Source organism: Epinephelus lanceolatus, chromosome 2 (assembly GCF_041903045.1).
Source record: "Epinephelus lanceolatus isolate andai-2023 chromosome 2, ASM4190304v1, whole genome shotgun sequence".
NCBI classification, from domain to species: domain Eukaryota; kingdom Metazoa; phylum Chordata; class Actinopteri; order Perciformes; family Serranidae; genus Epinephelus; species Epinephelus lanceolatus.
Genome location: NC_135735.1, coordinates 1,754,174 through 1,776,588, shown reverse-complemented (window position 1 = coordinate 1,776,588; position 22,415 = coordinate 1,754,174). Strand labels below are relative to the sequence as shown.

At 42.8% G+C, this 22,415-nt stretch overlaps 2 protein-coding genes across 6 annotated transcripts; both read right to left on the bottom strand.

The window, feature by feature from the left end:
• Positions 1 to 806: 806 nt before the first annotated feature.
• tipin (timeless interacting protein) lies at positions 807 to 5,823 on the bottom strand. The gene is made up of 8 exons (XM_033617128.2): positions 5,745 to 5,823; positions 3,880 to 4,015; positions 3,589 to 3,682; positions 3,287 to 3,362; positions 3,008 to 3,130; positions 2,867 to 2,924; positions 2,317 to 2,553; positions 807 to 2,170 (listed from the first exon to the last, which is right to left on the bottom strand). The coding sequence occupies exons 2-8, from the start codon at positions 4,001 to 4,003 to the stop codon at positions 1,821 to 1,823; spliced, it is 1,062 nt and encodes a 353-aa protein (XP_033473019.2). The 5' UTR covers positions 4,004 to 4,015; positions 5,745 to 5,823; the 3' UTR covers positions 807 to 1,820.
• A 1,825-nt stretch (positions 5,824 to 7,648) lies between these two features.
• Positions 7,649 to 19,098, bottom strand: lctla (lactase-like a). Of its 5 annotated transcripts, XM_078173109.1 has the most exons (15): positions 18,221 to 18,354; positions 17,517 to 17,682; positions 16,629 to 16,789; positions 15,870 to 15,957; positions 14,920 to 15,029; positions 14,716 to 14,844; positions 14,527 to 14,622; positions 14,075 to 14,129; positions 13,773 to 13,934; positions 13,233 to 13,507; positions 10,624 to 10,750; positions 10,311 to 10,510; positions 10,171 to 10,234; positions 9,978 to 10,051; positions 8,073 to 8,191 (listed from the first exon to the last, which is right to left on the bottom strand). In XM_078173109.1, the coding sequence occupies exons 2-14, from the start codon at positions 17,641 to 17,643 to the stop codon at positions 9,978 to 9,980; spliced, it is 1,668 nt and encodes a 555-aa protein (XP_078029235.1). In that variant the 5' UTR covers positions 17,644 to 17,682; positions 18,221 to 18,354; the 3' UTR covers positions 8,073 to 8,191. The 5 variants fall into 5 exon arrangements, with proteins under 5 accessions (XP_033473354.2, XP_033473349.2, XP_033473343.2 ...); XM_033617463.2 differs by lacking the exons at positions 9,978 to 10,051; positions 18,221 to 18,354 and adding an exon at positions 18,861 to 19,098 and having other exon boundaries at positions 7,649 to 8,191; XM_033617458.2 differs by lacking the exon at positions 9,978 to 10,051 and having other exon boundaries at positions 7,649 to 8,191.
• Between the last annotated feature and the right edge of the window lie 3,317 nt (positions 19,099 to 22,415).

The following is a 22,415-nucleotide window of genomic DNA, read 5'->3' as shown; positions in this document are numbered from 1 at the left end:
CACACCAGAGGCACAGAAGCTCCTAAACACCTCCTTAATGACAGGTGAGCTGCACCTCGTTAACTAATGCAGCACACCTGGGCAGGTCTGCAGTGGAGGGAAAAGGGACAGCAGCACACAACACACACACACACCCTTAAAGCAATGAATAAATAGCTTGTCACATTGTCAATAACACACGTACCGAGGCAGTTAAAGGTTAACACATCACTGTTACAACAGCCCATAGTTCACTGACAAATGCTATTTATTCATTTAAAGTGTACTTAATGTGGAGACAAGTGCTGCTGACTCAAGCTGTATGTTAAAGCTAGACACAGCTGAACAAATCAAAACCAAGTTGCTGTGCAAAGTGCAAAAAACTAGCAACAAGTAGTTGAGGCACCCCGACCCTGACCTGCCCACCAAGACAGCTAACTAACCTAGCTAGTCTTCAGTGGCCTGCCGAGCTTGAGGCGGCTTTAAACGCTGAACTCAGTGCGTCGCAGAACTCCAAAGAAGGAGCCAGCTGTAACACACTGAAGCGTGCCCCCACTCAGGGTTACCACCAAAAATAAAAAAGGCAAAATAACAAAGTGGCAAGATCTTAAAACCTGCAGTCCTCACACCAGAGGCCTCTCTCCTCTGCTGCTGACACAGGAGCTCCTAAACACCTCCTTAATGCCAGGTGTGCTGCACCTCGTTAACTAATGTAGCACACCTGGGCAGGTCTGCAGTGGAGGGAAAAGGGACAGCAGCACAGAACACACAGCTGTAATATAAGGCTATATGAGGAGTCGTGCACAGAGGAGTGAAGAAACTAAAGCTTCAGTTTGTGAGAAATCATTTATTGTTTGATTTTATAAAAGTACTGACTAAGTTTCTTCAGCTGAAGCTCCAGAGAAGATGAAAGGTTTTAACGTGGTCACGGTGACCTCAGAGGCTGCATCGATGACATCACTACATAAACAGGCCGAGGCTCTCTTCGACTCGTCTGCAGTTCCTGACATCACAGCTACTTGTTGCTCAAACTGTCACTGGATCCTGACTGCAGGACATCAAACGGATGATGAGGTTCGCTCCTGATGACATCTGCAGGAGTCCACCACACCTGAATATAACAACCAATCAGAGCCAAGAGGAGTCTCTGACACCAGTCTGAGCAGTAACAGCTGATAAGTGTGTAAATACAGTCGTAAAGCAGCAGCGCCGTTGTCTGAGTGAATGCTGCACGCATGAGAGCCACAGCAGCCCAGTGAAGAAGTCGTCACGCTCGGCTCACACAGGTAGTGTGGTCTGAGTGTGACACAGCCGTCAATCACTGCACGTGAGTTAACACGAGACCGTCTTCTTCTGTAAAGCTTTCTACCACTGGTCTTCTGTTTACTCGTCTGTCAAACAGTTTTATCATCGCTGGTGTTTTTTTCTGAGCAACTGTGTTTGTTGTGTTTGCAGAGCTCCTCCTCCTCCGTTAGAGACTCCTTCTGAGCACTGATTGGTTGTTTTCATTCAGGTGTGGTGGAGTCATTAGGAGCAGGAGGAGGAGCCAGAGGAGCCTGATGCACTGCTGTCAGACAGTCAAACAAAATAAATGTAAATACTTGGAAAAATCTGAAAAGGAAAAATTCAGTTCCAGTTCAACAACAAACACGACGACAGATGAAGGAGCAGCGCTTAATGATAAACATCAGACAGGAACGAGGAGAACTGTGTTCTGAATCTGAATTAAGTTCCTCTTTACAGGCTACAAGGAGACGATTTAACTTTAGTTCTTGTCCAAAGAAAACTCTGTCTGTACAGTTTTCAGCTCTTGATTTCAGAGTGTGTGTTGCACCTGAGCATTACTCTCCTTCCTCACACTCATTGCTGGGTTTATTGTTGGTGCTGAGGGCAGTTTCTTCTTCTTCCTCAGCCTGAGCAGGTTCAACAGCCTCAGAGTGTGTCTGTGGGAGCTCAATGGGTTGTTTGACGGTGCTGAGGTTGGTTTCTTCTTCTTCCTCAACCTGAGCAGATTCAGCAGCAGCCTCAGAGTGTGTGTGTGGAGGCTGGCTGTGCTGCTGTGTGCTGCTGCTGACTGGCTCCAGGTCTAAACCCTCCTCATCCTGATCTTTAGAATCACTGAGGACGTTTGCAGAGGAGACAGACGTGGGTTTATCTACTGACAAGTCAACAGTCTGAGAGTCAGTGGGATCTGGAGGGCGACAGGAGGAGTGAAGCACAGAGACGTCATTACAGTCAAACGTCAGTTTTCAGGAACACAGACTGAACTCTGTTCAGTTTAACTTATGTTCTCGTTCTTGTTCTTGTCCGTCACTGAGCTGATGAACTTCCTCTCACCTGTGTGCTGCTGCTGGCGGGCGAGCCTCCTCTCCAGGGCGCGCTGTCTGTTCAGCTCCATGCGTTTACGCTGCTCCTCGGTCAAGGAGGGGGCAGCTGGAGAGGGAGTGGGTGGAGCAGGTGGAGCAGCTGGAGCCGGGGTGGAGTGGATCGGCGCTTGCAGGTTATTAAAGCTTGCTTCATTAAACGGATCTGGATCCCCAAAGTCATGTGATTCAGGAGGTGCTTCTTCTTCACCTGAACCAAGACACATTTCCACAGAGGGGTTGATTTAGTGTGAATTTTAAAGTAAAGTTAGCAGTTAGATTTAAGACTTTGTTAATACTTATGATAATAATCTAATACCCTTTAGTTTATACTGTTAATCTGCGTGGCAAAAGGCGCTCCGCCACATGGGAATAACTTATTATAACTGACTCTTCATTTGTTCATGAGGTCTGAGCTCAGAAGAGATTTAGGAAAGTTGTCAGTGCCAATACAGTATAAATATTTCATGTCTCAGATCGTTCTAGATTCAACTTATCTCCCTGTCTGTGTTTTTATCTCTCACCGCCCATAAAGTCTTCATGTGTCAGCGGCATGTCCAGTCGGATCCGTTTGAGACACGTCTGCCAAAGAGAAGAATCCAAATGATTACAATTAATCCTGCAACACTGCACTGAAATCTTCAGCAGCATCATCTTCATCTCACCTGCACTTCCTTCTTGGTGCCGAGCTTCTCCACTCTGTCAATGAAGTCTTCAAACTGCAGTTTGGGGTACAACCTGTGGGCCCAGTTCTCCATCTTCTGCATCAGCAGCTTCAGGTCTGAAGCCTGGTTTAATGAAAACACACACACACACACACACACACACACACACCAGGAAAACGCCGGGTTAATGTGTGTGACATGATGAAGTACAGTGAATATGAACTGCTCCACAGTCATCTTGTGTTCAGCTTTGATCATGCGTCTGCTGTCAGCTCTCACCTCGTGTCCTTTGCCTTTGAAATGGACGTTATCAAACAGCGTCCTCAGAGCTGGAAGTCCTCTCTCTGAGATCAGCCTGAAGACAAAAGTCACAAACACTCTTCACGTCCACTGTTTATATAAAAAATATTGATTAGAACAGATTTATAAGGTTTAATGATATGACAGATGATAAAATTAGCTTTTCTGTAATTAGCTGTAATTGGTTCAAGACCTCCATGTATCTAATCCCTCCTAACATCAGCTGACGACACAGAGTATTCAGATTTTATCATCCTCTGCCCTGATGATGTCTGAGGTACCTCTGAGAGTCCAGTTTGGGCTGCGGCCTCTTCACTCCTTTCCTCTTAGCAGCAGGAACGTCAGCCAGCTTGGACACATCGCCGTCGTTGTCCCCTGCATTGACCACAGCACAGGACAACAGGACAGGTGGTCAACATCGACAGAAAACCTTCAGCGTGGTTACCATCTGTAGGTGTTTGTTATGTCACTCCTCTTTAATGACCTTACCATGACCCCATAATTATTTCCTGTTTCTAGATATAAACTGTCTTAAAGTGCTGAATGTTCTCTTGACTGACGCAGCTTCTCACCATCTGCAAAAGGGTCTCCGTCCTCCTGTCCTCCCTGTCCCGGGGAGTGAGGCGGTGGGAGGGGAGGGAAAGCTTCATCCTCGAAGCTGTTGTCGTCAGGAATGTCCAACAGGCCGTCCTCCATGGTGTGTAAGTCCTGGAGGAAAGACAGAGCCTGGATCAGCCACAATCAGCTTTAAAGGCAATAACAGTGTCATGTTCACATTAATGTGACTAAACTGATTACAGAAGCAGCAGTTCTGTTTTTCTACGAGTACGTCACTTACTGCAGTTAAAGTATGAAAACAGCGACAGATTCAATCTAACAATTTATTTCCTGTTTAAAATTCAGTGTCATCAGATGTTTGAAAATCTCATTTATAGAGAATGGGTGGAAAGTAACTGTGTGCAGTTACTAGATACTTATTTTAGGATCCTTTATTGTTCTGCCCCACTACACTTAACAGGAAAATATTGTACATTTGACTCCACTACATTTATCAGACATAAAGAGTAGTGATATATATCTATAACACTGTGTATATTGTACATACACAATCTATAACGTGCACCTCCAGCTCTTTATGCATGTATACAATCAGCATCTCACATAATTAACTCTGCACTAAATGTTTTATACTTGTAAATCAGTGTATTAATACACACTGTAAATACTGTTCAGTCATACTATAAATATCTAGTGTATTAATTCTCGTTACTGTTGATTCAACATTCCTCTGTATATTTATCTGTACATTATTCTGAACTTCATTGCTTTTTGCACTTCTAGTTAGATGCTGTACTCTGTGCAATGTCAATAAAGTTTCTGAAATTGTTGTCTTATTAAGTGTGACACATTTTAGTACAGTATATTTAACTATTCAACAGTACATAAACTCCTTAATAGCAGCTTCACCCCCACCAACTTAGAATGCTCCTTATGTTATGTTATTCAGTATTTTTGTACTGTGGTGTTCTGTATTATACATTTCAGGATCACATTTATTGTAAGACTGTTTTTACATAGTTTGCTTCGGTAAGAAACAATAAAGAATAGAAAAAATATAATTAAATAATTTGAAAGAATGTTCAAAAATACAAACAATATAACTTTAAGATAAAAGAGCTAAACAGGAATATGTAAAAATACTTTGTAGTGGATGCAGAAAACTTCACAGTATTAAGAATATAAAGGCAATGTGATGTACACAGACAGCAATCAAAAAACATGCGTGTTAATAATATAATAAGGCAAATGAACAGATGTGAACATGTATCATTTTAATTAAATGTAAACATTAATTTAGCAGCATTTTTTCTGTATTTTTAGATGTTTAGTATTAATATTAAGTGGGAATATCGGCCCCGATATTAATCACCACTCTTCCTGTGAGCTCATGTTCTGTATCGACCCTGAGGAGCAGATATCGGTCGACCGGAGCTGCGGCAGAAGGCGGTAAACTCAACCATCATGCCCCCCCCCCCCCCCCACACACACACACACACACACACACACACAGTGTATATGACATCTATGTAACAGACCGTCTGTCCTCGTGTCTCACACTGACAGACAGGCTGGGAGAGGACAGACGCTCAAGTGGACAGGAGGTCCAGGTCTCTGTCTCAACAACGGTCCAACCGGACTTTATTTCTGCGTTTGTACCGATAGTTATAGAGGAGAGCAAACACGGCGCTGCTAAGCTAACTACGAGCTGCTGATGCTCTCTGGGTGAATAAGCTAACATATAAACAGTTAGCCAACATGTCAAACAGTTCGCTTCTGTCAGCGACACGGTGAAACACAACGAGTCACTGTTAAACACAAGTTACAGACATTACAAACAGAGTTATTAAAATAAAATGTCATTATAATACCGTCTTACCCGTTACGAGCTGTCCGGTGACACAAGCAACAAACACTACCAAGCTAGCGACACCAACTTCCGGTACGGAGCTTCTTTTTCAAAATAAAGGTCTAACAGAACGTAGTCTATTCAAATAGCAGTGACATTGACGATGATGATGATGAAGATAGATAGATAGATAGATAGATAGATAGATATGAATATTATATAGATTTTTTTAATTTTATTTTTTTATCTTATATACTTTATTAATCCCCCTGAGGAGAATTTAATTTTTTTCGCTCATTAACATCATTAACACACAGGTCCGAAAGACACACACATGCACTAGATGTCAGAGTGAGGGGGCTGCCTTGGTCAGGTGCCCCGAGCAGTTGGGGGGTTCGGTGCCTTGCTCAAGCTCCCCTCTGTCCATAATCACATATGGTGAGATTTTATTTTTAAGTTCATTCTGGTCGTCAAAATTATTAGATTTCACAGTTTACAGTAGGGTGGCCATATTTTGATTTCCAAAAAAGAGGACACTCGCCGGCCACGACATAGCCTACTTAAATGATACTCGCAGTTTACTCAAAGATGCCTTATCATTTTAATATATTTAAAGTTAAATGTATGGATAGAAAATTCAGTTATATTACAAAATAATATCTCTCAAAGACAGAAATTCAGATAGGCCCCAATAGATAGGGGACACATACACACACTAGAGTGTGGCGATCTGAGCCCGACAGGTCCCGACGGTAGACCTACCCGACGTGTCGGGCCAGGTTCTGTCAAAAATGTATAAATTGTATTCGGGCTCGGGTCGGATTCGGTCAGCTTTCAGTGAAAATGTAGTGTAAAAATAAATAAAATCCTATTGTCTGTCCTGTTTATTGCTTGGGGACTGTTATTTATGTGACAACATCTGAACATAACACACACACACACACATTGGCTGTTTGTTTCTACCTCTCCCCTCGCTGGAAGCCTCGGACCTCCAGCCGCCAGCTCCCGTCTCAAACACAGAGGTCTCCCTCTCCTGTCAAATAGCCTGTAACCGTAACAACTGTGTGACACAAACTCATCAATTTATAAACACCCCCAGGACGCCCCGGACAGGACGTGAAAAGTGGACATGTCCGGGCAAAAAAGGACGTTTGGTCAGCCTAGTTTTACAGGCCAAAAATTCAATGAAAATGAGGGATTCTTTGTCTGTCTACCAGAAATTTGTCCTGGTATTGATCAGAGGGCTGTGAAACCATTTGTAAATTTACAGAGGATGATGTTTAATGGGTAAATGAATATATAAAATGTGAAGAAAAATATGTTTGTTTTGGTTGCAAGTCAGAAATGTCTTCAGACCGTTGGGCTGTGTCTGAGGTCACTGGACTCATGACCTCAGGACTTTAGTATTTCTGAAATCCTGGCTACAGCCTGCATCAGACACAATTAAAGTTCCTTATATTATACTATACATACACATATATGTATACATATATATGTATATATATATATATATATATATATATATATATATATATATATATGCACTGTAGTATAGTACTGTAAATACTATTTTCTGTATTCTTATATTCAGTTTCCTTCTTATTGTGTCCAGTTAAAGAGCTTTTAATTTGAAGGATAAAATGCTCTACAGGAAATTGTTTCTGAGTTTTATCCATAGACTGTATAAAAATATCTGAACAAATATTTTCTGACTCAGTAATCAGCAAGATTTAAGTTTTTTTAGCTTTATTTTTATTATTTGGTTTAATTTGTTTTTTCATTTTTATTCATGATTTATTTAAAAGGGGCGGGGGGTTGACAGGGGTTGGTAAGAGCCACACACTTGTACAAAACCAGGTTTTTCATCTAACCAGTCAGAAGGTCAGATAATTTGACATATTGATAAAGTCATAGTCTCAAAGAAAAGAGCACAATTTTAGTCTTAAAAATGTGTTTATTTGAAGTTTATGGTCCACAGAGAGAACAACACTTTATCTCCATCACTCTTATTTCTTTATGTTACAAACTTGATGTGACAGTAAACCCTCTCCTCTCTGCAGTTAGATGAGTAGCCTGTAAAACTGAGCTACGTCAAAAACCACACAAGACCAGTTTGTTAAAAAATAAAAATAATAAAAATGATACCAAGCTTGAATCCATTCTTCCAGAGCTGTGACAGGTGGCGGCGCTTTGTGACTTAATGGTGACGACCTGGACACAGTTTATCAGACCAGAACAGCAGGACAGTTAAATCAACACGATGCTCTGACAGGAGAAAGTTTTACAGCTTCAGAGTCACTCTCAGATTCATGTGTGTGTGTGTGTGTGTGTGTGTGTGTGTGTGTGTGTGTGTGTGTGTGTTCAGATGCGTCCTCGCAGCAGGAACATGAGGAAGACTGCACTGAGGAGGATGCAGAGCGTGCACACGGTGGGAACCACGATCTCTGTCACCATCTCCATGTGGCCGATCAGCGGGTCTGAAACACACACAGAGAGCTGTGAGTAAATGTCTCCACCTGCAGTCTCAGCCTCACGTCACATGTACAGGTGGTGCTCAGAGGCAGGATGGTTACAGGTTATGACCCACGTCCACACACCTTGTGGCTGCTTCTGCAGTGCAAGTGGGCTTTAAAATTTTGGGTGTCAGTAGCTCAGTGTGTAGGGAGCTGGTTTGAGTTTGGACTGGTAGCTGAAGAGGAACCAGTTTACTTCCTGGGAACTACTGAGGTGTCTTGAAGCCATTAACTAAAAGCGCAGAGCACCTGACTGTGTGGAGCCCCATCACTCCAATGGAAATAACAACAGTGTGAAAAAACAAAATGTCCCCAAGAGGAATTAATTCCTCTTAATGATGAAACTTAGTTTTTTAAACCATTTAAAACTTGGCCTTATTTCAGAAAGTGGCATTTTAATGTTGCCATCAGTCACAGTGGAGATAATTTGAACAATTTAATTTATTTGTGGGCAGTTCTTTGTTAAACACTGAGCCTCACGCAGCAACACTCACTTCAGTGTTTTCTCTTAATTCTCTGTTCAGAAAAAGAAACAAGAGAAGTCAGCTCCAAATGTTCTTAAACATCCAACTCTGCTCTGACCCAGGTGTGCTGAATGATTGATCCCAGTTGATCATGAGTCACCTGTTGGCACAGGTAAGGCCCCCTAAACACTGTATCAGGGCAGGTGTTGTGTCGTGTGCAAAGACTCTGACACATGACCAAGATCTGGAGAGATGTCACTGAATAAAGGAGTGAAACCCAAATTGAAATCTTAGGAAAAGTCCTGAATTAAGAATATTACTCACTGCATGATGTATATGTACAGATACATAAGTACATAGGTGCACTGGTGCATACATGTATGTATATCTATACAAGTATGTGTAGATAAGAACACAAACACATGTATGTACATATATATGTATGCATGTACATAGAGATATGTGCACAGGTGTGTACATGAATAAGATGCGTACATATGGGAACATGCAGGTATGTCTGTGGGTGTATAAGTGTCCGTGTATATACATGCAAGTTTAGATAATTATTGATAACATAGATAAGTCCTTGTATTAAATGTATAAATGTATGTACAGTGTATGATCTACTAGAACCTGTTGTACTGGATGTACGGGACGTATTGGTTGTTTATATCTTTTATATATTTTTTTAAGTTATTTTCCCCTTAACTCTGACTGAAAATTTTCTTTGTAAGGCTTAAAAACAAATAAAGTATATAGAAAAAGAAAATATTACTCAAGTTAAAGTATGTTAAATGTATTTAAGAATTAAATGTAAAAGTTCTCAAAAAATTGAATCAATTCAAAGAAAAAGCAGCAAGTCCTCAAATTTCAGAGGCTGGAACCATGGAATGTAATTGCATTGAAAATGACAAACAATTATCGAAATTAATTTTCAAATCAATCGACTAATAATTTCAGCTGCACTTTTATATTTTCATGTGGTTTAAAAACTTAATTTGTAAAGTAACTAAACTTGATTAATAGTTGTAGCAGAGTAAAAAGTACAGTGTGTTCCTCTGAAGTGTCGAGGAGCAGAGGCAGCAGGTTGTACAAGACGAAAATACTAAGTTTTCTGCCTGAGGCCCATCGTGATCACTTTGAGTGTAATCTGCAAAGCGATTAATTCCTGCAGCTCTCAGTGAAATGTGTTGCAGTAAACCGTGCAGTGGAAGTAGAGCAGGAGTTTAAAGTAGCACTGTAAAAAACAAAATCATGTTGATCTCACTCAGAAACAACTGTAGTACCTAAACTTCATCATGCACTGGCCAAGCCTTTTGTATCCCTGCATGTTCCTGATCTCCCTGGGACTTTCTTCTAGCTGGAGGGGCGAAACAAAGAAGAACCCTGTTAGAGCACAGAAACAAGCTGGACACAGAATTTTCCTTTGTTTGGCCCCGCCCAGCTTCATCACAGCCTCCTCATCATCATGGTACTGACCTGCAGCCAGGAGCTGGTTACTGGAGGAGCACGTCTCCACGGCTTTCCTCTTCCAACTCTCCACCTGTGAAGATCCCACAGCTGGTTAAACACCATGTTCAGAGAGGCTTCATGACGCTCAGTGAGGTGTGACACTTTACCTCTCTCTGATTGGGGAAGCCATTCGAGCTGATGATGCGTTTGTAGAACTGGACAGACGCCTTCGGGTAGCGTGGTTTGTTCTTGTTCCTGAAGTCCACGTAGTAGAGTCCGAACCTCTCGGAGTATCCTTCGTCCCACTCAAAGTTGTCGAGGAGAGACCAGGCTGTGTAACCCTTCACGTTCACCCCGTCCTTTATCGCTGGTAGAGAGAAAGATCAGCGACGTGTCAGCTCTGTTAGTCGAATAAAACATGAAGCAGACAGGAAAATGTTTCTGATCTTATCTTTGTGTCGAGTGCAGTTGTTGTTTCACCTTTGAGCATTTCGTTGATGTAGTCTTTGAAGTACTGCATCCTCCAGTCGTCACAGAGGTCGGTGCAGAGCATTTTCTCTGACACGCCGTTTTCTGTCACGTATATCATCGGGTTTCCGTACTGAGTCTGTCAGAGAGACATCGGATTACATTCAGGAGGGAAGACATACTGTTACTGCTTCATATCATCGTGTCCTGTTATTAATACAGTATATTTCATGTCTCCTAACACAAATCTTTCTAATGTTGTGTCACAGGGTGTTAGTCGTATTTATGTGACATATTTTCAACAGGTTTGTTTTCTTGCCGACAGTTAAATGAGAGCATGGATCACCATGTCTGTGCATTAAAGTGGAAACAGACAATATGTTTTTTTGGTTTAACGATATGTATCCAACATTATCATACTGTACGCCTCATTTTCACATCCAGTCCTGTTTACCATCAGGTGTGAGAATCTAGGCTCCATTTAAAACCACAAACTGTCACTTTTACTTGTGTTTGCAGTTTATATAATTAAACATCAAGATATAGCTAATCACCCTTTGGCTCCAGCTCCATAGTCAGAGTGATTTCCATCTCCTCATCTAACTTGTAATAAAATAGTAATAAAAAGTTTGTTTCCAACAATATTTAACAGTTCATTCAGTTTTCAGTACTTTCAAACTTTGTATCAGCAGAGTTTTGGTGGATGTGAGAGCCCAGCATGCATCTCTCTTTATTGGGATTTGTGTGTGATGTAGTAGGTTTACTCTTAGTAAAATTTCATTCTATATTTGACAGCTCTTATTAGGGGGGTAAATAACTGATTCTCAGGTGCACTGGGATACTAGTGTGGATGACTCCAGTTCACAAAGGTCAATAATCAGTTCTGTAAATGTTTATTAATAACGTGATGTTGACAGAACGAAAGAGGTGAAACTCAACCACGAGGGCAGTGCAGCATCCACACAGTCTACAGCACAGATGTGCTAATGTTAATTTGTCTTTACAAAATGCAGCAGTTACAAGCATGTTTTAATTTGATGTCCAAATAATTAGATGAACGTGAAGTATATCATAAAAACTTTCGAAGCCATCACCAAGAGGCGAACATTAACGGAGCGAAGCAACAATCAGCGCGTACACAAATGAGACCGGCTGACCAACGCATGTTGTAGCATCAAACAACTTAAGGCCCTGACACACCAAGCCGACAGTCGGCCGTCGACCAAAGTCGGGCCATCGGTGAGCGTCTGTCGCCCTAGTTTTTGCGGTGTGTCCCGCGTTGTCAGCACTTCGGCGTCGTCGGCTTTTTGGCCGATTGAGCATGTTGAATCAGCGGCGGAGCTTGACGGTGAGAGAGATCACTCTGATTGGCTGTTCAGGTTTTATTTCCTCGCCCCTGTAGCGAGTGAATCTGCCTGTAGTGAAACCGGGGCTAACCGGTGCTTCCTCCTCAGGCTCCACTTCACTCAGCTGCCCCACAGACCCGCTGCTTCTTCACACTTTAACCTGAATAACAAACCGGAGCTAGCTGGGAGCGGCTAGCGGAGCGTTAGCCGCAGCATGACCGGGGGGAAGCACAGCCAGTTAGCCTCCGCTAGTCTCTGAGCTAGCCCCGGCTCTCCGTTTGGATCCAACCGGAGCACCGAGCCCTGGTTTGTTATTCAGGTTAAAGTGGGAAGAAGCAGCGGGTTTATCGGGCAGCTGAGTGAAGTGGAGCCTGCGGAGGAAACACCGGGACCGTCTGGATGTAATAGTCCGTGGAGGTGCTGCGGTGCTCGGCTGCACAGATAGGAAACCCCTCGGCTGACAGGATGTACCACTCTCTCACTCCGCTCTCTCTCACGCAGGCGCAGAACGTACGTGCTACTTGGCCGTCGGATGTAGTCCGTGTAGTGTGTTCAAATGCAACTGACACAGGGCGACGTGAGGCGACGTAGACGACGCAACAGTTGGCTTTCGTCACCGCTAGTTCTTTGATGTCGGTTTGGTGTGTCCGCACCTTTAAACCAAGACGGAGTTGATGTGCAGCAGATAAGCTGCTCTCCTCTGCTGGAGGCGCAGCAAAGCACACCACCTCCCCCTCATTCTGTTATTCACATACAGGCAGGAGACTGTAACATGCTTTCAAATGAATTCATGCAGTTAACTTTTAAAAATAAAAAGGCTGCGGACCATTCACTGTTTAACAGGATGTGAAATGCAAACTGTTTCCAGTAAAATATTACAGCATGCACACACTGGCATGATTATTCCACAGTGGGTTACAGTGAGCGGCCACAGATGGATACAGTCTGATTGGTTTAAAGTCCGGTATGGAAACATTTCGGCTGTGAAGTTGAAGGGAAAAGGGACCTGTACAAGAGTCACACTGTCTGCAAGTAAATTCATCTGTTGATTTAATCATGGATCAACACAAATACAGTGTGCTGTGTTTGAAAAGCAGTAGTCACACAGTGAGAAAATAAAGCATGTATAGAAATTAAAAATTTTGATGCATTGAGATGCATCGCTCATCGTTTTATCATCAAATCATTGAATCATATCATGAGGTGTGTGGAGATTCCACCCCTGGATCTTACACAGCTGGACGTCTGGGTTTTATTCACATTTGTGTTGCGTACCTTGACAAAGTTCAACAGGCGTCTGAAGCCCCAGGGAACAGAGTAGAGCCACTCAGATCCTGGATCAGGCCACTGTGGGTCGACCAGCTCAGCGAGGTCACGGTCTGCGAAGTAGCTGTCTCCGACGCTCGACGGGTAATTCTTCAGGGTGACGTAGCGAGTGGTGAAATGGCCGAGGCCCATGAAGTCACAGGTTCCCTTGATGTAACTCTTCTCCTGAGGCGAGAAGACGGGCAGCCGTGATGCTCCGAGGCCCTGCTGGCCGCTCTTCCTGCCTGAAGGTTAAAGGTCAAAACATTTAATAAGCAAACTAACACATGAAGGAGCAAATTATATTACAAGAAGTTTTTTGACCAGATAACAGATGCTGACATTTCCTAACGAGGACAGTCTCACAGTTTTCATTTGACAGCTCTGTCTCCTGCAAATAACGTTTTTGTAAATTAATTAAACACCAAGCATCAACACAGTTATAAAAACAGTTTAGTGATGCACCGACACAGTTTCTAATAGACGTGGTTACATGTGACCGTGACGTACCGATGTAATCTTTCATGACCTGGGGGTAGTCTCCGTGGAAGATGGGAGTAGCAAACCATCCCAGGTAGAACTGGATGTATCTCTCTGCTGCTTCAATGTCTCTCTGGTTGGTGATGTCCACTGGTTCCCCCCAGTCTGCTGTTAGCGAGATCCCAACCAGGCCTGTGGACACACACACACACACACACACACACACACAGCACCTTTACTCTCCAGCGAGGTGGAAATTTATCTTTGAGTCAAATCAAATATCAAAATTAAACATCTGTTCAACAAATCATGTCGTCAGTTTATCTTGTTACCTTTCTGTTTGCTTCGCCACTGCATGTCATACGTGTGCCAAACTTTAGCGTGTGCCTGTTTCAAAGGCAGAAAGACACTTTAGTCTGTTTGATATTATTAGAAAAATGACTTCAAATCACACACAGCTACTAAAATGTGAAGGGTGACAGTATAAAGGGTGAAAACTCTGCCCATTCAGCCCCGACACGCCACAATATGTTGAGTGCACAATGACAGTGTTGTTTATTGGCCTTAAACTAATGATGCGAAATAAGCTTTATAGATTTTAGTCAAATTAATTCAAAACTCAAAAACTGTTGATTTAACATTAAGTTTTTGTGTCAAGTGAACTGAATTTTATGTCATAGATGGATCTGGGTTTACAGTGTGGGAATTTCTGGGTTTGTAACCCAGTCTTGGTGCAGATAAAACCACACCAAACTGGACACAAACATCACCTGTTGACTCTCACCTTGATGATGTGGTGAGCAGCTTTATAAGCTCCTGTTCCCTTCAGCTTCAGTCCAGGTGCATGTTCCCCTGTTTGATATCCCTCCACAGCGATGGACTGAAAACACAAGACGACACTCTGACATCCAACTCAAACATTACACGTGTTCACAGGACAGTGAATGCACCGTCCCTCTGTACGCTGACGTACCCAGGGGTTGTTGAAGGTGATCCAGTACTTCACTTTGTTTCCAAACCTCTCAAAGCACAAGTTGGCAAAGTCGTTGAAGTGGTTGACCATGGTGCCGTTCTGCCAGCCGCCATATTTCTCCTGTAAGAACTGCAGAGTGAAGCCATGTTAGTGTCGGCCCTGTAGCTTCCTCCAGTCTGTGAACACTGAAGGTTTAGTGCTCACCTGTGGTAAATCCCAGTGGTACAGAGTCACTATAGGTGTGATCTTATTGTCCAGCAGCATGTTAATCAGGTCGTCGTAATATTTGATTCCTTTCTCGTTGATGTGTTCACCTGAAAGAGTTAATCAATAAATTCATATCAGTATTCACTAACACACCCAGATCATGTGACTCCTGCATGTATACAGTCAATCAGACCCAAACTGGCCGAGGCGCTCTGAGCATGCTCCACAGTTTCCGCCCCGGGCTTTGACCCGGAAGTCCAATAGCATTAAATGTGTAAGAGAAGAAGAAGCCGCTAACAACATGGAGAAATCTACATCCAGAGCCGTGACTTTTTGGACGGACCAAATGTACAGAGCTGTAAAGTTGTCCACCATGGTAGCAGTTAGCTGCTAGCTAACCGTAGCTAACTTGTTTGTCCATTGTTTGGTCTGTGACGTAATAGGTCAACAGGAAAAAGGTCCAATACTAACAAGCTGAAAGGGGGCATATCTCCACCTATCGTAGAGGAGTCGCACATACTTGGCTCAATAAATGGATTCCCCTCCCGTGCTTGTATACTGGGACAAGGACAGTAGGCCAGTTAGATGTCCTCGTCCAGCTGGGACTGTGGCTCCACTTCACTGTTTCCATGGAAACATATCAACTGTCTTACTAGCGTCTTTTTAGCCATCAAACGTGGTTGTTTTCCCACCAGGGACAGTGGTGTAGAGAGCAGTTGCTTTTCACTGAGACTGCTGCTTTTTCTGCTGAGGTTGTGAATCAGATGTTTTTAACTAGAACTAAGACAATTTTGTGCCCAAACCAAACCACCATCACATTTCAACATATCTTCTCCATAATAAAGTACAAAATCTAATGTGGTGTGCAGAAATGTACAATAATGTCCACCACAATGAAAAAAATGAAAATTAGATATAACATGAGGTCAGGCATGTTCTGTAGTTACTTTTCAGTCCGCTTGGTAAAATCCTCGGCCAGGAGATGGAGAAACGATAATGATTCAGCTTCATGTCCTTCATCAAGTTGATGTCATCCTGGAAAACAAACAGCAGGAAACATTTTCAAAATCACGCTCTGCTGCCAGACACTGTTCCCACACACACACACACACACACACACACACACACACACACACAGCTTTATTTTAAGTTTTACATTTGGAGAAATATTCTGATTGGTTTTCTTGGCGAGAGTTAAATGAGAACTTTGAGAGGTGTATCAGTCTTCCTCTTCTAACTCTGCAGCAAAGCAAACAATTCAGTTTCCCAAAATGCAAAAAACCCTTCTTAAAACTCCAGTGGACATCTTAAAGTTTCCAAAGACATCAAACACAGGGAATAATGAGCAGAATATTTTCATTTAATGGAGTCCTGTAGCCATGAAAAAAATATGGATTTTACAGAATATGTAAGATACTGACAAACAGTGTGGAATAAGACAGTTTTAAGCTACTTAAGTAGAAATAAGAGGTTAAAAATTAATTTGGTTACTACAACAGACACCTACACTCACAGAGACTTAACTCCAAATCCTACAGGTGTGGTTGCAGAATTAGAAACAAACTGAAACTGAATCAAACTTAACTAAAATTAACAAATAATAACAACTAAACTAAAAAATGTTTTTGTCAACCCTAGTTGAGGTTTACACGCGTGAGTGCTTTCTCCTCTTCTGGAGATGTCCTAAACTCTCTTCTGCACGTCACCTTGAATTTGTAGTAGCCCTCACACGAGGCGTCTCCCGTGTCGTTCAAGAATATTTTGCCCTTTTTGTGGGTGAAAGCGTCCCAGATGCTCATCCCTTTGCCGTCTGCATTCCAGGCTCCTTCAGTCTGATAGGCAGAGCTGCCGGCGCCCCATGAGAACCCTGCAGAGGAGAAAACATACATGTTGATGCTTTGATTATGACACAGGGCTCCTGCAGATCCTGAAAGACAGTGAACTCATTCATCTAACAATAGGACCTTAATTGGTTTTAAAATGTCTTAAATCAATCTTTAAAAAATCTTAAACATGCTGAGACATGGGGAGCAGGAATTTGTGAATCTTTTTTTTCCTGATGTTGCATTTTAAAATCTCAAATAACAGACAACTTTTAATAATAATTTACTGAATGCCTCCTGCATTAAGGGCAACAAAATTCCTGTTTTATGCTACAGTGGATATTTTGGCAAAATTCTCCTTCACCTTTAGTAGCTAAATGATGTCAGTTCATGCCTTTTTGTCTTAAATTTCACTCTGAGTGGCAATAAAAAAGTTTTAAATCTTCCTTGCGTCAAGCTGTAAGAACCCTGATTATAGTGTTTGCACAGGCGTAGATTTTGGGGGGCTACAGGGAGCACGTCCCCCTCAATCCTTCGAACATGTGCATTTGTACCCCCCAATAAAAACATAAAAGCAGCAGTAGAAATGAAATTGATGCAGAAAAATGCACCAGAATGCAGAAAATTAAATGTTTAATGCTGAAAATTTTCTGGTGGACGACTCTAAACTGTCTGTGTCATTATGTGTCCGTCCCCCAGAAACTAAAACCAAACCAGCGTCCTGTAGTGTCTTTGGTGAGTGAATATTTGGTGTTTGATCATGAGTCGTACCAGTGGGGAAGGTGCCGTAGTAAAAAGACGTTCTGTCGTTCTTGGTCCAGTCAAAGTCCTCTCTGGCTGACACACACAGCACCAGTGCGAGCACATGGTACGGCCTCAGGATGCACAGCTGCAGCATCGTGGTCTTTGGCAAAGAGCTCACTGTCTTCAGTTACACCTGAAGGACAAAAATTACTCAGCTTGATTTCACAGATATCAAACCTGTCAGAACAGCTGCGAGGTCACATCTCGTGTTAGTCGACGCTGAGCCAGACACACAGAGTCACAGATGTGTTAGAGTAAAGCAAAGAAACTCACTCAGAGAAGTCAGGAGAAAAAGCATCGTAACTCACACCCCACACCTCAGGATCATTTGTTAAATATCCACTGAAAAAGCATGCGGTCATTATCAGAGCTCGTGGACAGAAAGAAGGATCTAGTTTCATTTCAGCCAGCTGTAGGACACACTGACACAAAATGCTATCAGAGACAGAAAGTACGCCAGCTTGTCCAGCACGGTCAGGATGAGCGACATTTCAAACTGCTGTAAATCTTCACTGGTGTCAAAGATAACTGAGATTAAGGAAAGAGAAGTGGGTTCAGATAAGAGTCCTCCTGCCAAAGCCTGTGCTGTGTCTCTCCCTACATGTGTCCCTTTGCCCAGCGTCTGTCTCAGCCCCGGCCGCCTCACTCAGAACCACATATACATGCCTGACCTGCTGCATTTGTCTCTGCTGGAAACTGCTCCAAAGTACAGGAAACGTCCCCAAGCTTCTGGACCTGCTGGATGCTCCCCCGTGTCCCCGGCAGGCTCATGGCCAATGTTACAAAAACAAAACAGAGTGAAGCATCCAGTGACATTTTCTGCTATTCATCAGCCCACACACACACCAACACACCCCCCCTCCACACGTGCACTGAATAGCCCTCCATTTGGAGTCAGTGGAGTGTGACGGTGAATTTGCTGGGGCAAACAGATCTTTTGGAGAAAGAGGAGATTCTGACACTGTAAGCAAAGTTAATGTCAGTGAGCCTGATCCATCTGCAGCTCGCTCTCGTTACATTTAATCAGCTTTATACTCTGATTGAACACAGCAGAGAGTAACGTCACTGAAGGAGCTCTGACACTGTGTGTGCAGCCAGCACTGAGAGACGAGCAGAAATCAGAACATAAACCAGTCATCACTGTTTATTCTCACTCCTATCGTCCTGCATTTGTGTCACACATTGAGACACCTGGTTAACACATATATACAAATATACAAATCATGTACTCCTAATAGTTAGTATTACCACAAGGACTCAGGCTGAACAGCTGTCATAAAAATACTATCTATTGGTCAGAAACATGCACACCAGTAGCCTGCTGGAGGTCATGTTGTAGGGCTCTGGCAGTGCTCCTCCTGTTCCTCCTCACACAAAGGAGCAGATAGCGGTCCTGCTGCTGGGTTGATGCCCTTCTACGGCCCTGTGCAGCTCTCCTGGTGTAACGGCCCGTCTCCTGGTATCTGGTATCAGCCTGATTGGGCTGCAGGTACAGCCTCATGCTACCAGTAGTGCCAAGGACACTAGCAGAAGACCAAACGAGAGAGCAACTGTCTGTGGACACCACATGTAAAACCATTTCCTGTTTGTCTCTTTAATTTGCACCAAAGCAGCTGAAACTAATTCACAATCACTCAGACTGATCTCCCTGAAGGTTGACTGACTTCCTGTCGGACAGTGACCATTAAGTGTTCCCTTAGTCTTTTGAGCCATGTATATACTGTTTGCCTATACTTATAGTGGCAATGTGAACGTGAGCAATGTGACAGAATGTAGAATTACAGAGTGGAAATGTTGTGTTTCACCTGAGAGAAGTGCGCAGCCACAGGACTACACGCTTCATTCAGTGTGGACGGTACTGCGGTGTTCGGCACTGTGAGTTTTTAAAGGTGTAGTGGCCCTACAGTACCAGTATGAGCATGGTGAAGCTTAGCAGCAGCACATGAAATGATCCCCTTGATATTGTATCTTTGAGGGCGGGTGAATGAGACAGCTTGTGTGTGAGAAGACATTGTTGGCAGTGACCACAGGGGGAGGAGGTTTCTTGTGAACCACACGTGGGGGGTTTGAAGCAGCAGTTCTGGAGTACAGGATCTGTTTCAACAATATTTCGCATTGTAAAATCTTTAATTAATTAGTAACTTTAAAAAAAAGAAATGTACAAAATGCCCCTCACATGAACATCACAATAGATCAGGAGAGTGGAACCAGCTGCGATGCTCAGAGTTCACAACGCGCTGTCACTGCACCCTGGACGACACGGTGAACTGCAGATTCAACAACAATCAACAATGTCACCAAAATCTCGCAGCACAGCTGAGATCAGAACAAGGCAGTGCACACGAGGCTCTGTGCAGTTTGTGCAAAGTGTCTTTCAAACTCTGCACGATTGAATAAAGGCACCAACATGCAGAGTGAGAGACGCAAAGTCACCACAACGACTTGCCAACAAACAGCAGGTATTTCCCACCTCTGCTCCTCCACTGTCTCTGATTCAAGACAGTTACAATAAATAATGTGGCCAAACTGTCCCCAGCCCTCAGTGACTGATTCAGAAGCACATGCTCCGTGCACAGCTGTCAGTGCTCGTAACGTGGTGCAGGTGATGGCAGGAAACATCAGGCTGACACAGGAGGGCTGCATTGCTTCTTGTTTTAATTTAGTCTTCAGTTGAAATATTACAAACAGCTTGTTTCGCTAAAAGTAAATTAACAAGACTAAATTAAAAGAAGAAGTGATCCAGCCTTGGTGTTGTTGTGGCCTCTCAGTGACTCATGTCAGGTCATGTTTTTGTTTTCTGTTAGTTATTATAAAATTGGCCTTAAATTTCCTTCTTTCTTTTTTTTATTAACATTTTATGATTATAACAACAAAGACATGGACCACAATCGTACAAAACAAAACAACACAGACAAAGACAGAAGAGCAAAAACAAGACCAGACAAAACCAGAAATAATAAAGGGGTAGGGGGTTGGTACAAAACATTACAACGAAAAATTTAAAAATTCAGAATCTGTTTAAGCTTTCTCAAGACAAGATCTAATAAAGTCCCAGAGACCATCAAGTTCATCAGGAATTACATCATCTTGGAGAAACAGAGCAGCTTGTTCCATCGATAGCAAGTCTGTAATGTCCTTATACCAGTTCTCCATGCTGGAACAGTCTGGTTTATGTTGCTTCCACTTCATCAAAATTATACGTTTGGCTGACAGAAAGACCAGCGTTTTCATGATATGTACAATTTTTGGTTGCACAGTAGGAGTTTTCACACCCAGAATACCGGACATGGGACAAGGTTTAACATCTATTTTAAGAAGACATGATAAGTTTTTAGTAACATCTGACCAGAACTGTTTAACAAGAGGACAGTACCATAACAAGTGCATCAGCGTACCCTCTGCTCCACAACCATGCCAGCACAATTTAGATAAGTTATGGTCTATTTTCTTCAATGTGCACGGTGTAATATATGCTCTGTGTATGATTTTTACTTGCAGAATTTAATATCTGATGCATTTTGATATTTTAGTGCTATTTTTAAGGGCCTTAAATTTCATTCTGAGTTCTGACCGCTCTGTTTGGTGTGTGGCCTTTGCAATCTGTTCTTTCTCCTGTTAAAAAAGATTTAATTGCATTTACAACCCTGATGGCCAGGAGGTTAATTCTGTTGAAATGGAAATCCACAGTCCCACCCACCTATACCATCTGGATCAATGAGGTGCTTTATTTTCTCAAGCTGGAGAAAATCAGACTGAGCCTGTCTGGTAAAACTGATTCATTTGATGGGACTTGGAACTCTTTTTTGTCTTATGTGAACAGCACAGAATGTCAGATCTCTTTGGACTGAAATGGGAATTACAACAATGTATCTTGCATGAGATGTTTATTTATTTATTTATTTATTTATTTTTTCTTGCTATGTCATTTTCCAGCTTCTGTTTTTCTTGTGCTTGAATGGGGTAGGTGCCCGGGTGGTGCGTGGGGGGAGAGGGATGTTGAGTCTTGTTGTATGGCTCTGTTAAACTCACAGCTGTAACACAGAACCTGTGAACCACTGTATTTTTATGTGAAAAAATCAATAAACAGATTGTTAAAAAAATAAATAAATCAATTTCATTCTGAGTGGTGATAACAAGTTTTAAAAAAGTCCTAAACTTAACTTGCGTCTGTAGCTGTAGGAACCCTGAACTGAGCCAATGAGAACAAGAGCTACACAGTCACACAGTCTGTAGAGTGAATTTCCCTGAGCCTGTAACAGCCCAGTCACCAGCAGGACATGTTGACAGTGTACGTTTCTGTAAACCACAAATATGTTATATTTTACATTATGCATCATGTCAGTGTTTCTAAAGTGACGTAGTATCTGAGCTGACTGTGTCATCAGCAGGTGGAGGGGATGGAGGATGGTGTGACACCTCAGAGAGACGAGAGAGCTGCAGACACTGTTCAGCACCAACTAATACAACAGCTGCTTGTGTTTAATGAGTCATGGCTGTGTTTCCACGGCAGCTCTTTAGGCACCAAATGTAGATATAGGCCCGTTTCCACTGAAGAAGTTCCTGGTACTATTTGGGGGGCAGGAACTACAACAGGGACGTCCTCTCGCTCGGCCCTCTCAACCGCCGTGTCTCCACTGAGAGAGCGGAGTAGGAGGAAGGTTCCTGTAAAGTTACGGGCTCTGGATGTCATGTAATCGTTGCGTGACCATTTTGACTGGGGCGACGTAGGGCCGTAGGGACGCCGTTAGCTGTTAGCGGTGTCTGTAATAACTCTGGTCACGGTCTGTGAAAAAAATATTTTTTTCCAGCGCATGTCTTAGTTACAACATGATTGAGCTAACTGGAGTAGTTTCATGTCGTATCCAA

Bases quoted from the DNA above. Each gene is read 5' to 3' on its own strand.
- lctla (XM_033617463.2), bottom strand. From the start codon at position 17,643: ATGCTGCAGCTGTGCATCCTGAGGCCGTACCATGTGCTCGCACTGGTG. The intron at 15,030-15,869 runs GTAACTACAGAA...TAACTCTTTCAG, and splicing joins TTTACCAAGCGGACTGAAAA to GTGAACACATCAACGAGAAA. The intron at 10,235-10,310 runs GTAAAGTGTCAC...GGATCTTCACAG, and splicing joins GCTTCCCCAATCAGAGAGAG to GTGGAGAGTTGGAAGAGGAA.
- tipin (XM_033617128.2), bottom strand. From the start codon at position 4,003: ATGGAGGACGGCCTGTTGGACATTCCTGACGACAACAGCTTCGAGGAT. The intron at 3,683-3,879 runs GTGAGAAGCTGC...TGGTCAATGCAG, and splicing joins CGGAGACCCTTTTGCAGATG to GGGACAACGACGGCGATGTG. The intron at 2,925-3,007 runs GTGAGATGAAGA...TCTCTTTGGCAG, and splicing joins GCACCAAGAAGGAAGTGCAG to ACGTGTCTCAAACGGATCCG.